The sequence below is a fragment of the Camelus bactrianus genome, chromosome 32, assembly GCF_048773025.1.
Source record: "Camelus bactrianus isolate YW-2024 breed Bactrian camel chromosome 32, ASM4877302v1, whole genome shotgun sequence".
Taxonomy (NCBI): domain Eukaryota; kingdom Metazoa; phylum Chordata; class Mammalia; order Artiodactyla; family Camelidae; genus Camelus; species Camelus bactrianus.
Genome location: NC_133570.1, coordinates 22,696,015 through 22,710,100, shown reverse-complemented (window position 1 = coordinate 22,710,100; position 14,086 = coordinate 22,696,015). Strand labels below are relative to the sequence as shown.

At 56.2% G+C, this 14,086-nt stretch overlaps 2 protein-coding genes across 5 annotated transcripts; both read left to right on the top strand.

Moving 5' to 3' along the window:
• SDF2L1 (stromal cell derived factor 2 like 1) lies at positions 1-2,012 on the top strand. The gene is made up of 3 exons (XM_010955466.3): positions 1-242; positions 586-782; positions 1,604-2,012. The coding sequence occupies exons 1-3, from the start codon at positions 56-58 to the stop codon at positions 1,883-1,885; spliced, it is 666 nt and encodes a 221-aa protein (XP_010953768.1). The 5' UTR covers positions 1-55; the 3' UTR covers positions 1,886-2,012.
• Positions 2,013-4,678: 2,666 nt separating this feature from the next.
• Positions 4,679-13,803, top strand: LOC123616973 (uncharacterized). Of its 4 annotated transcripts, XM_045516979.2 has the most exons (8): positions 4,679-4,857; positions 6,369-8,268; positions 8,405-8,654; positions 8,847-8,970; positions 10,406-10,617; positions 11,169-11,239; positions 11,517-11,621; positions 13,567-13,803. In XM_045516979.2, exons 2-8 carry the CDS (start codon positions 8,069-8,071, stop codon positions 13,739-13,741), a joined length of 1,137 nt encoding a protein of 378 aa, XP_045372935.2. In that variant the 5' UTR covers positions 4,679-4,857; positions 6,369-8,068; the 3' UTR covers positions 13,742-13,803. The 4 variants fall into 4 exon arrangements, 1 of the variants encoding a protein (XP_045372935.2); XR_006725059.2 differs by lacking the exon at positions 13,567-13,803 and having other exon boundaries at positions 4,681-4,857; positions 8,405-8,597; positions 10,406-11,239; positions 11,517-11,593; XR_012503613.1 differs by lacking the exon at positions 13,567-13,803 and having other exon boundaries at positions 4,681-4,857; positions 10,406-11,239; positions 11,517-11,593.
• The last annotated feature ends 283 nt before the right edge of the window (positions 13,804-14,086 follow it).

Below are 14,086 nucleotides of genomic sequence, written 5' to 3'. Positions count from 1 at the left end.
CTGCGGCGGAGACGGAAGCGGCCGGGGGCCGAGTTGCCGGAGCCCTGTCGGGGCGATGTGGAGCGCGGGCAGCGGCGGAGCTGCTGGACCGGCGCTGCTGGGACTGCTGCTGGCGCTCTCGGTGCCGGGCAGCTGTGCCACCAAGATCGGCGCGGAGCTCGTGACCTGCGGGTCGGTGCTGAAGTTGTTCAACACGCAGCACCGAGTGCGGCTGCACTCGCACGACATCAAATACGGATCCGGTGCGCAGGCCGGGGCTGCGGCATCCCAGGGGCGGCCCGGGGCTGGGGGTCTGACCGCGGGGTGGGCTCAGGGGTGTGCGGGCCAAGGGCTGGGGGTGGGGTTCATCAGGGGTTGTAGTAGTTGGGGGCCTAGGGGAACAGGCTGGCAGCTCGAGGGTGTTGTCGGGAAATATTCCTGGAGCTGCCGGGCCAAGGGGCTTGGAGTCCGGCGGGGGCTCCGCGGGACCTGGGGGAGCTGTTGGGTCCCAGGGTTGAGGTTGTCCAGGAAAGCGGATGGTGTCTGGGCTGAGGGTCGGAGTACCCGCGTTGACAGCGACCTCGGGGGTTGGGTGTCGTCCCCCAGGCAGCGGACAGCAGTCGGTAACCGGCGTGGAGGCGTCCGACGACGCCAATAGTTACTGGCGGATACGCGGCGGCTCGGAGGGCGGGTGTCCGCGCGGGTCCCCGGTGCGCTGTGGGCAGGCTGTGCGGCTGACGCATGTACTCACCGGCAAGAACCTGCACACGCATCACTTCCTGTCGCCGCTGTCCAACAATCAGGTGAGCCCCTGGTGAGTGTGTGAGGGCCTGGGCACCTGCTCGGAGCCTCAGGGTTCTCTGTGAGATGGGAATTTCACGTCAGAAGTGTTTGCCGAGCGCCCCCTCTGGGGACACGGAGGTGACTGCACCAGGGTCTGGCCCCTGGAGCTCTCAGCCTAGCGGGGACACGACAGGAAGCGTCATCTGGCTTGTTAGCTCCACTCCTTGGGGCGAGTTGGACTCGGGAGGGGATCCACGTGCCCTTGGGGTGAAGAATGGGAAACGGGGCAGGGGAGGAGGAACTTCCGTGCTAGGCCTGGAAGGATGAGCAGGAGTCCTCCAAGCCACAGAGAGGAGAGTGTCTTTCCAGGCCTGGGGAAAAGCTTGTGTGTGGAGATCGTTGGAACTGTGTGGGAGGTAGGGCTGGACCAGAGAGGCTGCTTCGGGTGTGCGTGTGCGGTAATCAGAAGAAAAAGTATGAGATAAATAGAACCCTGACTGTCGGCCTGAGGGGTTTGACTTAATGAATGAGGCTCAGAGGGTTAGGACAGGAGGAACCCAGAGGAGAAGAGAGGGGGGAGTCTTGGCTCTGTAGGGGCCAGTGGGCACTGGCCAGACAGATGAGGTGTGATATTCATGTGTTTGAAGAGACCGTGTTGGGGGGGATACCTGGGTGCTGGGGGTGGGGGTTGTGGTATCCCATTTTGCAGCTGTGGAAGCTGAGGTTCAGAGAGGTGCCAGCAAGGCCCCTGGGTGTGAGTACAGCTGCCAGGCAAGTGACCACAGGGAACTCGGTGTGTCCTCTGTAGTGACCACTGCCGTCCCACGCCCTGCACCCACAGGAGGTGAGCGCCTTTGGGGAGGACGGCGAGGGTGACCACCTGGACCTGTGGACGGTGCGCTGCTCAGGGCAGCACTGGGAACGGGAGGCTGCTGTGCGCTTCCAGCACGTGGGCACCTCTGTGTTCCTGTCAGTCACTGGTGAGCAGTACGGGAGCCCCATCCACGGGCAACACGAGGTGCACGGCATGCCCAGCGCCAACACGCACAATCGGTGGAAGGCCATGGAAGGCATCTTCATCAAGCCCAGCGCGGATCCCTCTGCGGCTCACGATGAACTCTGAGTGTCATGGATGGCTGGACGGAGGGCAGTAGGGTGGGTCATCTGCAGGGCCACGCTTATGGGAGACTTTGGGTTTGTAGGGGTTCTGGTTCTCAAGTGCCTTTATGATTAAAGAATGTTGGTCTGTGGTTGCATTTTGCTGTGAGCCTGGGGGTGACAGGAGGTACCAGCCTGCTTCAACATGTCTTCTACAGGGCACATCCTCTGTCTCCATCACAGCTGGGAGCTGAACACCTTGAGCCCTCTCTGATGCTTTTCTCAACACTGTCCAGGGCCATCACAATCCCCCCTCCACCCTCAGATGGTCTGATGGCAACACTGCCCAGTTCCCCAGCCCCTGAGCATCTCGAACCTTCCTGATAAGGGCTGGGGCCTCAGCAGAATAGCCAGAGCCCAGCTCCTTACTAGCTGGGATGAACACAAGCTCTCTAGCCCCCTCATCCCTTGAGACACTCCCCCTCCCCCTGTTACCCCTCCCCTCGCAGTTATGGCAGTCTTTGACACTTGCCTTTGACCAAGCACCAGGCCAGGACTCTGCCCATCTGCTGGCACTTTCCACCACAGATTCATTCTTGGTGCAAATGGCAACCCCTACACCCAGCCTGCTCAGGCCTGTGGTATCTTAGGCTCCACTACGATCCTTCAAAATCTTGAAGCCCTAACAGAACTTCAAGAAATACTGCAAGGGAAGATAATTGCAAAGAACTGACATCTGAGAAGGCTTCCTGGAAGAAGAGGCACAGTTTGAGCCAGCAAAGCACTGCAATTTAGAGAAAGGAACTATAAATGGGTGGGCCTGATAAAGGCAGGTCATAGTAGTTTTGCTGGTGCTTGGGTGACCTCTAGAGGTCATGGTGGAGATTACAGTCCTAGGAGCTTCCAGGAACAGCTCGGGTAGAGGGTGCCACTTTCCTGAATGAGATTAAGAGAGACCAAGGAAAGCCTGGGAGTAGCAGCTGTTTGGAAGGACCTTGGAGAAGGGTGGGCAGAGCACCTCACTTTTGAGAAATCAGTTGCCCTTAGGGGGTGGGAGAAAAGCTCTAGCCAATGGTGGGACCTGAGGGCAGGAGGTTCATGATTAGGCTCTTCACTCCTCTGACCTCTCCCCTGTGAGTTCCTGCTCTGCTTAGACCTCTTGATCATTGTCTACAAGTCTACACTTCTCTCCCATTACTCACCTGACCTGAGACAGGAGTGCAAGCAGAAAACACGGGGGCAGAGGAGTGGGGCTGCAGCCAGTGAAGATTGCATTACTGAGCAAGTCACTTTTGTGGGCAACTGAAGATTAATCCCACTGGGGAGCTCTGTGACCCTATGTAGAACACGCATCAAAGTTATTCCAACTGAAGGGCAAAAAAGCAGGGCTGGGTACTTATACAAGCAAAATATTTTCTTCCACTGGCTGCTACGCAGGTGGGGGGGGGGGATTCCTCTGCAGCACTTTCCACTTGCCCTATATTCTACAGCCGGAATGTAGCCCTCAGGCAGAGCCGCAGATGCTGGTAGGGAGCATACTTTCCATAGAGGTGAGTGCCAAGGGGATGTAGGTAGAACACAGGCAGCATGGACCACACTTCCAATCCAAGGGGCACTCCTCTGGTCCATCCCTGACCCCTCCTGACTGTAAGAGCCCACTTCTGCCTCTATTACCTCCCTACTGTCACCCACACAAGAGTGAGGAGTGTTGATTAAGAGCAGAATCCAACAGTGCACAGCATATAGAAATCCTTGGGGAAGCAAGGCAGAAGCTGCAGGAGTAGGTGAGGTGGATCTAGGCAGAATGCAAGACAAGACCAGTGGCAGCAGAAGAGCTGTCCTTTATTGAAGAGTATATATGTGCCAGGCACTGGGCCAGCAATTTACACAGCATCCATTTACTCCTGACAGCCACCCTTTGAAGCATGATCAATTATCATCTTAATTTCACAGAGGAGGCAACCAATCCATTCTATTTAAACTGCTCTGTCTGCCTCCAAAACATTTGCTCTCAGCCACTGGACTGAGAGAAAAAAAGAGTAGGGGGCCAAGATTCACAGTAGCCTAAGCAACGCCCCCCAACGCCCAACACACACACACTGCAACTATGTGAAGGCCGCGCGGGCGTGGCGTGGGGTGGAGGGCCGTGTACTTTCCTCCGGGTCATCAACCCCGGGTTAGCACTTAATGGATGCTTATCCATAATCACGCAGGGACCCAAGTGACGCCCCCTTCCTCGTACTTCCCACAGATCCACAAAGCTCCAGAGGCTCCAGGACCAGGGCCGGCAGCCGAGGCCTACACGGTGGCTTCAGACAAATCACACTTGGGTCAAGTCGAGTGATACGGTGGAGTCGAGTGGGGAAAGGGGCTGCCCCCACCAGAAAGCCCACTGGAGCCGAATGTGCCATCCAGGAGGAACAGGGAGCTATTTCAGTTCGCGAAACGAGGTAGCCTGCAGTCCTACCGAGATGGGCTTGACCGGGGGTCTGGGCATTTTCGTTGAGTCGCAGCCCCCTCCCCAGCGGGCTTGGCCGCGCGGCCGGCGCCCCCCACCGGGCTTCCAAGTGCGCTCGCCCGCGCAGCGGAAAACATGCGGAGGCTGGAGCTGTGAAAAGGCGGGCAAAGTTCCTTTTGATAAGTTATGAATGGGGAGAAAGTGTTTGTAGAACTCATTGTTAAAACCGCGGAGCCGCAGCCTCAGCCTGCTCCGGGCCAATCCGGGCCCGCAGGCTATTTTGAAATCGCTCCGGCCTCAGCCAATGGGCGTGCGGGAGGCGAGGCCCCGCCGGCGCCGGCCAATGAGCGTGGCGCTATGCTAAGGAGCCGGGGGCCGGGCCGCCGCCTGTCAGCGAGTTAAAGATGGAGCCGGCTGCGAGAGGGCGCCACGAGGTGCAGGGTGGTCCTGGGGGACGATGCGGGCGGAACTCGGTCCGACCTCTCCCCGCAACCTTCCGAGACCTGCCCGGGCCTGGGGCAGAAAGGGCGTCAGGCCGCGTAAGTAGTGGGTCCGAGGTGGGGGCGCGGGCAGGGCCGCCCTACCCAGCAGGCGGTGTGGAGGGGCGCAGCCGGGACCCCGGGGTCCTCCTATGGGCAGGGGACTCCAGAAGAGCAGGGAGCTCCCCGTTTCTCTTCTCCGCTCTGGGCTGCCGGGTAGGGAATCTGTTGAGACAGAATGCGGAGCCTAAGTTAGGGGCCAGGGGCCAGGGACCAGGGATGAGGACCCTGAGCCTGCAGGGGCCACCCTTCTTCTCCCGCAGCCCCGGGCCGAGGGACAGTGCAGGGTGGTCGGGCTGTACCCACACCCGCTGCTGGCCAGAGGGGTCTTCGGACAGCGGTGGAGCGCGGGCCCCTCTCCTTTGTGTGTACGCCCTTTCCTTGGTCCACTCCCGCCCCAGAGTTGGAGTGTCCCTCAGTCTGGGGTCTCTACCTCAGTCTGGAGGGTGCTGGGGACGGTCCGGCTGCCCTGGGGTCCTAAGGACCCCGAGGACCGCAGCTCCGCTGAAATCCCTCTCTCCACTCTGATGTCTAGGAATGGACCCCTTGCCCCACCCAACTCATGGTTGAGCTTCCCATTCTGGGTGTATTGGGGGCTGTGGGGGCTTCCCCCTGCTAGCCGCAGGTGCTCTGACGAGGTTGCACTACTGTGCTTTGAGAAGCAGTGCAATGATATTGTCAAAGCATCTGGGACCAGCCTTGAGGGACCCCCACTCCCCCACACTACCAGTTCCCCTCCCCAGACCAGGCCCCTGGACCTGCAGTCCCTCCCCTCCCCCCTGCCCAGCTTACTCACTTCTCCATGGAAACTTGAGATCCTGGCCAGGCCTGGGCCTCTGGGGTCAGAGGGCACCCTTCCCCCAGGCAGAGGCCCCGCCCTAGTGGGCCTGCATTCCAGGTCTCAGAGCCCCACCACCACCGACCACCAGGAGAGGCACTGGCAGGCCTGCCTGACACTCTTTCCCTGTTGCACTACTGTGGGCCACTGGCAGGCAGTGCAATGATGAAAGGGCATCAGTCAGGCCCAGCCCACCACCCACCCACAGGGCCTGGGGGCAGGGAGGCTTGCCGCCTCACTCCACTTCCCAGCAATTAGGCGCAAGTGCAGAGCTCAGCCATCATGGCATCATCCCCCAAGCTCTCCATCAGGGTCGTGGCTGGATAGGTGAGGGCAGAGGCCCCAGACTCAGAAAAGCCGTGGTTTGGAAAGGACCTTTGAAACCAGCTCCCAGGTAAGCCTGGGGGCCCCAGGTTTGGTCACGACCCTGGGGAGAAAGAGAGGCCCACTGCTTTGCACACAGGGTCTGTCTGGACCTGGCTCAGACCCAGCTCAAACTTGACTACGTAGACTTGCACTGGACCCAGCCCTCCTTGAAGGCCTGGGGAGGGTCAGGCTCTGGAGAGAATGTTCTCTTGGGGTCTTGGGAAGCAGCACCGGAGGTGGCCAGTGGACTTGGGATATGAAGCCTGCAGGTCATGCCCTCCAATTCTGCCCACTTATTCTCTTACAGGGACATATGCTGCCCTGAGCCTGCAGGAAGGACTGTGAGGTGCCTGGCATGCCCACAGCTGCAACTGGGGGGCTTGGAGCTGAACTGCCAAGGAGCCTGGCCCCCAGGCATGTTTGCAGGGCCACCTCCAGCATCAGAACCAGACGCAAAAGATTTTTATGTGCCCAGTGACAATCATTCAAGCCTGTCTCCTTGAGAGGAGATCCAGGTCTCCAGATGGGCATTTAGGGTACCCCTCACCAATGGCTGAGCACGCAGGGACACTAGACTTACCCTCACAATGGGGATAGAAGACTTGACATCCTGGGGAGGATGGGGACAATGACACACACTCCTCTGCATCCTAGGCCTGAGCCCTTGGGGTTCCTCCATCCTAAGGTCACCTGACTTGGGGCCTGACCTCCCTTCCTCTTGGCTCCAGGTGCCATGGCTAGAGATGGCCACCCCTTTCTCCCAGGCAGACTGTGTCTCCACTGGCCGCAGATCCCCATGCAACTGTCTCCTGCCCTTTCTGGGAGGGGCTTGTGGACTCAGGGCTCTGCTCAAATGTTCCCTCCTAGGGGAAGCCTTCCCTGGGCATCCAATGTTCTTCCACAAGAGCCTATTAGATCACCATTTTCTCCCTGTGGCTGAAGCCCTCTTTAGACCCAGAGCCCCTGAGGGCAGGGACCAGGCAGTTTATGTTTTTTCTCTTGGCAGTGCCTGGCACAATACACTTAAAAATATACAAAAAAAAAAAAAAAAAAGAAAAAAGAAAAAAGCATATCATGATGGGGGTGTTAATCAGAGGTCTGTCTGACCTCTCAAAGGATGCTTGTCCTGTTTTTTTCTGTCCTGTTTTTAAAAAGGCACATACTATATATTTAAAAGTCAAGTTCGATTTTGGAAGTTGCATGGGGACAGACAGGCAGCAGAATGAAGATTTGAACCCCAGTGTAGCTGAGTGTGCCTGCATCCTGAGGCAAGATGCACAAGCCAGACCATCTTCCTTCTTGGTTGTATCCACCTTGCTCTCTGACATCAGAGCATGAGGAATTGAATGCCACCTGCTGTGTTGGGGACAGCTAGGGTTAAAGGGCTGGAAGTTTGGCAACAGGGGGTGAAAAATCTCTTTAGAGTTCTCAGGTATGCTTCATGGATCTCAGGGCTTGATTGCGGTGGAGGGACGTTAGGAGGGGACAGCTAGGAAGCAGTCCGGGGTGCACCCACCTCGTTACTAGCTGGGATGGATAGTGGTGTCAGTCACTGACCAGGTAGGAGAGAGAAAAGAGAAGCAGGTTTTGGGCGAGAGGGAAGAAGCTGCCTGCCAATCTGGATGTGCTCCGCATGAGATGCCCAAGAAACGTCCCCTGTGGATACTTGGATGTGGGTCTGAAGCTTGCGGGAGTTGGGGTTATTTAGGTCAGCTGTGGGTTGGGACTAAGTGGATAAGATCAGATGGTCCAAGAAGGAATGGTGAAGACGGGACCTTCATAATGGTGAAGAGAGGAGAGTACAGAAGCTGGAGAGAGGTGGGTCTGATGCTGAGAGTAAGCCAGGAGAGAAGAGGGTGAAAAGCCCAGGGTAGAGGAGATGGGGGCAGAGAGAAGTCCATAAGGTGAGGAGGAGGGGGAGCAGCCGGGATAGGGGAGTACTGAAGGCCAGCGCCGAGAGGCGTGGGGGGCGGCGAGGGCCTTAAAGGAGTAAGAGTTGCGGTGGCCATGGGCCAAACTCCGCCAGATGGGCCTCAGCCCCACGTGGCTGCGCCCACCCTGTCGAGGCGTGAGAGCGCATGCGCAGAGTGGCGGGCATTGTCACGTGCGGCCGTCTCGCCGGGATTGGCCTGCGGTCTCCCGGGACTGTCCCGAGTGGTCCGGCCGGCGGAGGGAGCCTGCGTCGGCGCGGAGGCTGGGGGACAGCGGTGCGTCCCCGGGCCTGGCCCCGACGATGACCTGAGCTCAGGCCCTGGGGAGCCGCCCTCTCTCTCCGGGGTGGGGCGGGTGGGGCGGGCGCGCCCGGACCCTGTGGCCTCGCCCCGACGGCCGCTCCGTCCCCAGGCAGCCGGGCCGCCCGGAGCCCTCGAGGATGGAGGTCCTGGACGAGTTCGACAGTGAGTTCCCCCAGAGTGTGACCTTCTGCCAGCTCATCTCTGAGGAGGACTTCGAGAGGCAGGCTGCGACCTACACGGAGCGCGCGCTGCGCCGCCTCTTCCGCAGCATCGACCGCAACCCGGCGCTGGCCGAGAGGGTGGTGCGCAAGGGCAAGCAGGCCGAGTGCGAGCGGCGCGGGTTCCTCTCCTTCCTCTGGGTGCGGGCCGGCGGGGCGGGCCCGGGGGGCGCAGCTCTGGGGATCCGAGATGCTGGCGGGGGCGCCGTCCCGCCAGCCTGGGCTCATAGGTAGGGTCTCCCCGGAGGTGGCAGAGTGGGGAGGACAGCGGGCAGGCCAGGCGGCTCACGCGTCCGGCTTCCTCCCTCCTCGCGTCTCCCGCTGTGGTCGCAGGCCAAGTTCTCCTGCGCCGTCCAGGGGGATATGAACTGTTGCAACAGCATGGGCGCCCGGGAGATGCACCAGCGCCTGGAGCAGCTGAAGAGGGGCATCCACCGCGTGCACCTCTACTCGCAGGGTGAGGCCCCACCTGCGCTGGGCTCCGCACCTGGCAGACCCGACTCAGGTCCCATCGATGGTCCATAGAAGTCTTCACTTCGTCAGTCAGGCCCTCCTGAGAGCCACACATTGCATGCTAGGCCTCTTCGATTCCTTTTCACTAGGGGGACTGGATAACTCGTGTCCACACTGGGACACGTGAGAGTGAAATGAAAGGGGGCTGCATTGGTGGCCACACAGGGATGACAAATGAGGATCCTGACCAGGTTTGTTTAAGTCCCCTTTGTGTGGGATGCCCTAGCGTTTCCCCGATACCATTGGCTAAAAGACCGTGTTGTCCCCTTTGATGGGTTTGTGTCTTGTTGTCATGGTCTGCCAGTGTGTTTGCTTTGTCCCTCCCTGTATTTCTCGGACAGTTGCTCTAAAGCCTTGATCAGGTTTGGGTACGGTCTTTGGCCGTGGTCAGAGGAATGTGATGGTGGTGGGCTCCTTTGTTCCACATCACCTGGGGGGCCTAGCTCGTTTGTGGGGTGTGGTGTTATTTATCCCTGTTTTAAGGAAGAGGTCCAAGGGGGTTGTCCAACATGAGAAGGTCACACAGAAATGGAGCTTAGGGGGAGGGTATAGCTCAGTGGTAGAGCTCGTGCTTAGCATACAAGAAAGTCATGGGTTCAATCCTCATTCCCTCCATTAAATAAATAAACCTAATACTACTCCCCCCCCCAAAAAAAACCCCCAAAACTAGCAATAGAAGTGGAGGAACTAGACTGGGACTCAGAGCGGGGTTGCTCCAGGCACAGGTGCTTAGCCTCCAGCCGGTGCCCCCTGGTAGTGCTGATCTCATTCCAGATGAGGGGCTGCAGGAGGAGCTTAACACCTACTTTGCTGGCGGTCTCCAGCTCTGAACAGTAGAAATGCCCAGACTCCTTGGCACAGGAGAGAGAAGGGGGCAGGCCCCAGGTCCCGGAGGGGACCTGAGCCCACCTCCACAAGACTTCCTCCTTGCACACCCCCAGGATGACCTGGGGCTGGGTGCAGTTGGTGGGCTCACTGTCCAGGGCCTGGATCCCCACAGGGGTGCTGATGGACTTAGATGCTTGGCCCGGGGGGTTGGCAGACCGACCTACTCAGGCCAAGGCCAGCCCTCCTTGGCAGTGACACTCCATCACTTCCCATGAAATTCTGTCCTGGTAGTCAGCCCGGTATGGACCCTGCCTATGCCTGGGACATTCCAGCTTCCCAGTCCACCTGTAAGACAGAGACAACAGTACCATTTCCCTGTAGTGTGGTGGTGGAGTCAGTGAGAGGGCGCACCGGGGTGCCTGTCAAGGGCGGCCTTAGGCATTGGTGCACTTCTTGGGGCTGCCTTTCCTCCCTATTGGAGGGACTGAGTTTGGCCCAACTCAACCTGTTCTGGCCTCGGGGTAGACATTCACTGACACCTTTTGTCCCAGATGCCAAGAAGAAGAGAAGGAAGCCAAAACCGAAGAAATCAGAACCCATCCTCTTGAGAGACCGGTCAACCTCCCCGTGCCTGCCACCAACCTTGCCACCTCCACCACTGCCACCACCTGCCACCACCATGGCCTCCATGGTGGCCCCATCATCCCCTGTCTACACTATGCCCAGGGTCTTTGGCCCCTTCCCTCCACTGCCCAGCACATCGGTCAGTGGCCCTCAGAGAGGCAGGAAGCAGCCCAGCTCCTCTTCCCGGCCCACAGCAGTGGCTTCCAGAACTTTCTGTTTAAGCCGCAGAACTCTCTGCAGGCAGCAGTTGATAAGCAGATGGAAAGGGGCTGCTCTCCTTGAAGGGTTGGGGTGGAGGGAGGCACAGAGCTCCACCTGCTTGGCCCCAGTGCCCTGGGCGGAAGCCTGGGGCCCCCATCTCCAGCCTGATGCCTGCTTCTCCCCATGGGTGTCATTCTCAGTGCTGTCCTCTGAGGGCCCCTGCAGTGCCATCCCTGCCCACCTGCCCCTCCTGACTCCCGCTTACCCTACACCTGTCCCCCAGGCTGGGTTAGGACCTCCTCCCTTGGCTCCCAGCCCCCATCCTGTGCCCTGTGCCCCAACACCCAGCTCCAGGTGAGCACTGAGAATGAGCCTGGTGTGTTTGCTGATTGACAGAAACATACGTCATTCTCCTAGTTCCTGGAGAAGGTGTTTTTCTTCATGGCGAGGACACCAAACTTGTCCTGAAATTTCCTTTGTTTCCTGAAGGTGGAGAAACTGGAAGTTTCGAGGTCTGAAGTGAAATTAAATTGGACTGGCCTCTCATCAAACCCAAAGAGGTGAAAAGAATTTATTCTGGGCTAGAGGCAAATGGAAAGGGAGCATTTGGAGGAACTGGCTGTGCACCAGACTCGGCTGTGACCCCCCCACCTCTTGGTCAATTCTCCCTACAATCCCAAGTGGTCCTTCCTCATCATCCCAGGAGGGGTCCAGGGTCAGAGGCTGCCTAGTGTGCAGAGTCCCTGTGCCTGTGTCAGAGGCATGCCCCTGAGGCTGGGGAGGGCCTCTGGAGGAGTCCAGAGCTGATGTGTGTCCCCTGCCTGCCCTGTCTTGCAGCCACATGGTTGATCTGACCCCCTTGGTCCTCAATCCTGGAGGCTTCCACTTCTCATACTTGGCTAGGAACAGTGCTCACAAGCTCCATTGCCAGGGCGTCCCCTGGTAAGTGTGCCTCCGGGCATCCTGGCTGGAGGGATGTCTGTGCGATAGTCCCTGCTACCTCTGGGAAGGACCCTAATGTAATCAGGGTGCTGCAAACTTACTCCCCCTTCCTAGTGTTTGTGATGGTGAGAAACCAGAAACAGCCCAGAGGCCAACAGAAAGGGAATGATTCTATCAGCTGTGGGCAGCCCTGTGATGTATCTACACATGTGTTTTGTAAAGCAGGGATTTACTGAATATGGGGGGTTTTTATCACCTGTTTTTTTTGACTTATGTTTGTCAAGTATTTCCCATGTCATTGACTCTTTAGACTTGGCTGCTTCATTGCATCAGATGACTTTTTTGTTAGAGAGGAAGATTTTTTTTTTTGGAGGGGGAATAATTAGGTTTAGTTATTTATTGTTATTTTTAATGGAGGGACTGGGGATTGAACTCAGGACCTCATACATGCTAAGCATGCACTCTACTACTGAACCATGCCCTTCCCGCAACCCAGCTGACTTTTTTAAAAATAGCTTTACTGAGGTATTCACATGGCATGTAATTAATCCAGTTAAAGTATATAAGTCTGTGTTTTGGGTATATTCAGAGTTATGAAACCATCACCACAATCAATAGCACACTTTTGTCACACTACCATTCTTCAGATTCTAAAACAGTATATATTTACTGTAGACAATCTGAAATTGACACAAAACAGACACCAGTCTTACTCCCATGGTCGGAAGGAACCACATTGGCACATATTTGTGTTTTGCTGTTGGCTTTCCCCATGGACCCGCATGTGTGTGTGCACATAGTAGTTTGTTACTTAATCAGGAGCACCCTGGTGGGCAGCTTTGCAGGCAGCTCTGGAATCTGTTGCTTTCCCGGTCATTAAAATTACCTATAAATTCACCAATAGTAACAGGTGCAGAGTATCCCATCCCAGGTGTTGATGGGGTATCATTTACTCAACGTCTCTTGGCTTGTTGAAATATTTCACTAATGGGGACAATTTTCAGCCTCCTGTTATGTATTGCCTTTTTATAAATTTTTAAAAAATTGAAGTATAGTCGATTTACAACATTGTGTTAATTTCAGGTGTACAGCAAAGTGATTCAGTCATACATGTACATATATCTATTATTTTTCAGGTTCTTTCCACTATAGATTATTACAAGATACTGAATATCGTTCCCTGTGCTATACAGTATTTTTTTAAAACATTTCCATTGTGCTTTTTATTTTTTATTTTTGGAGGGGTTGGTGTTAATTAGATATATTTATTTTTAATGGAGGTACTGGGGATTGAACCTAGGACCTTGTACATGCTAAGTATGCACTGTATAACTGAGCTATACCCTTCCCCTACTGTATTGCTTTCTGAGTGAGCTCTGCTGTCTTGGTTCCATCACTAAAAATGTGTTATTTTAAATTGTTTATTTAAAAGTTTACAAAAGCGGAAAATAGCCTATGGAAAAAAGCTCACAATATAGAAATGAATACATAAAATATAACAGTCCCCTGCTGCTGAGTCCTGCTGCTAAGAGTTTAACATGTACCTTCCAAAACACAGATACACAAATATGCTGGTTAATTTTTTCATCAGGGCAGGCTCATAATGCATGTACTTCTCAGCAACTTGCTTTTTTCTATTACTGCACGTTGGGATGTCTTTACTTGTTGGGATGTACATTCCTTAGTCTGCTGCAGAATACTCCACTGTGTGGCTGCACCCTAGTTCCTTTCACCCGTCCCTGATGGCCGTTTAGATTGCTTCCAGGTTCTCAAAATCACAAACATTGCTGCAAGGAACAGCCTTGACTAAACATTGGCGGAGGGACTTTGGTAGTAGATACATATTGAGAGCCATCCCACAGCCTGGGTTTCATCGAGTGCACCTCTGATGGCCCTGGTTGCTGCGTCCCACCTAATGGATGTGTCTTACCCGTCTCCTGCACAGGACCTCTGCCTGTAGTGGCTTCCCCAACAGTGAGGAGATGCCCTCCCCTTCTGTGAAGGCCTCCATCTTCACCCCGCCTGTCCTGATCAAGTTCCAGCCTATACCCAGACCCAAAGAAGACTCAGAGAATGTCCCTGGCAGTGCAGAGTCCGTGCCCCACCAGAAGGACCCGTAACATCTTTGGTGCAGACCACAGCCGGAGAAATGAATAAAGTTCCCCTGGAGGTGCCTTCCTCATACCATGCTCCCCAGGGGCTGTGCATTTGTGTGTTCTCACCCATCTTCGGCCTGAGCCTGCACACAGTAGGTGGTCAGGTCAGCGAGACTGGAAAGTGTCCTTGCTTGCACCTAACACGGGAACTGAGCCCTGTGCACTTTGAAAGAGGGTTAAGTGAGGGAGTGAGCCACCACTCCCTGCAGCGCCTCTGTGGCTCCTTTGGGTTTCACTTGACCTCATTGAGTTACAAGTGTACCTTTTTTTTGCTATAACTGGCCCCTGGGCACAAGCTTTATCTGGGTG

What these genes read in the sequence shown, in the direction of transcription:
- SDF2L1 (XM_010955466.3), top strand. Translation starts at nt 56, where the DNA reads ATGTGGAGCGCGGGCAGCGGCGGAGCTGCTGGACCGGCGCTGCTGGGA. An exon ending in CGACATCAAATACGGATCCG is followed by an intron (nt 243 to 585) that starts GTGCGCAGGCCG and finishes GTCGTCCCCCAG; the next exon opens with GCAGCGGACAGCAGTCGGTA. An exon ending in CGCCGCTGTCCAACAATCAG is followed by an intron (nt 783 to 1,603) that starts GTGAGCCCCTGG and finishes CTGCACCCACAG; the next exon opens with GAGGTGAGCGCCTTTGGGGA.
- LOC123616973 (XM_045516979.2), top strand. Translation starts at nt 8,069, where the DNA reads ATGGGCCAAACTCCGCCAGATGGGCCTCAGCCCCACGTGGCTGCGCCC. An exon ending in GCGGAGGCTGGGGGACAGCG is followed by an intron (nt 8,269 to 8,404) that starts GTGCGTCCCCGG and finishes CTCCGTCCCCAG; the next exon opens with GCAGCCGGGCCGCCCGGAGC. An exon ending in CATTGCCAGGGCGTCCCCTG is followed by an intron (nt 11,622 to 13,566) that starts GTAAGTGTGCCT and finishes TCTCCTGCACAG; the next exon opens with GACCTCTGCCTGTAGTGGCT.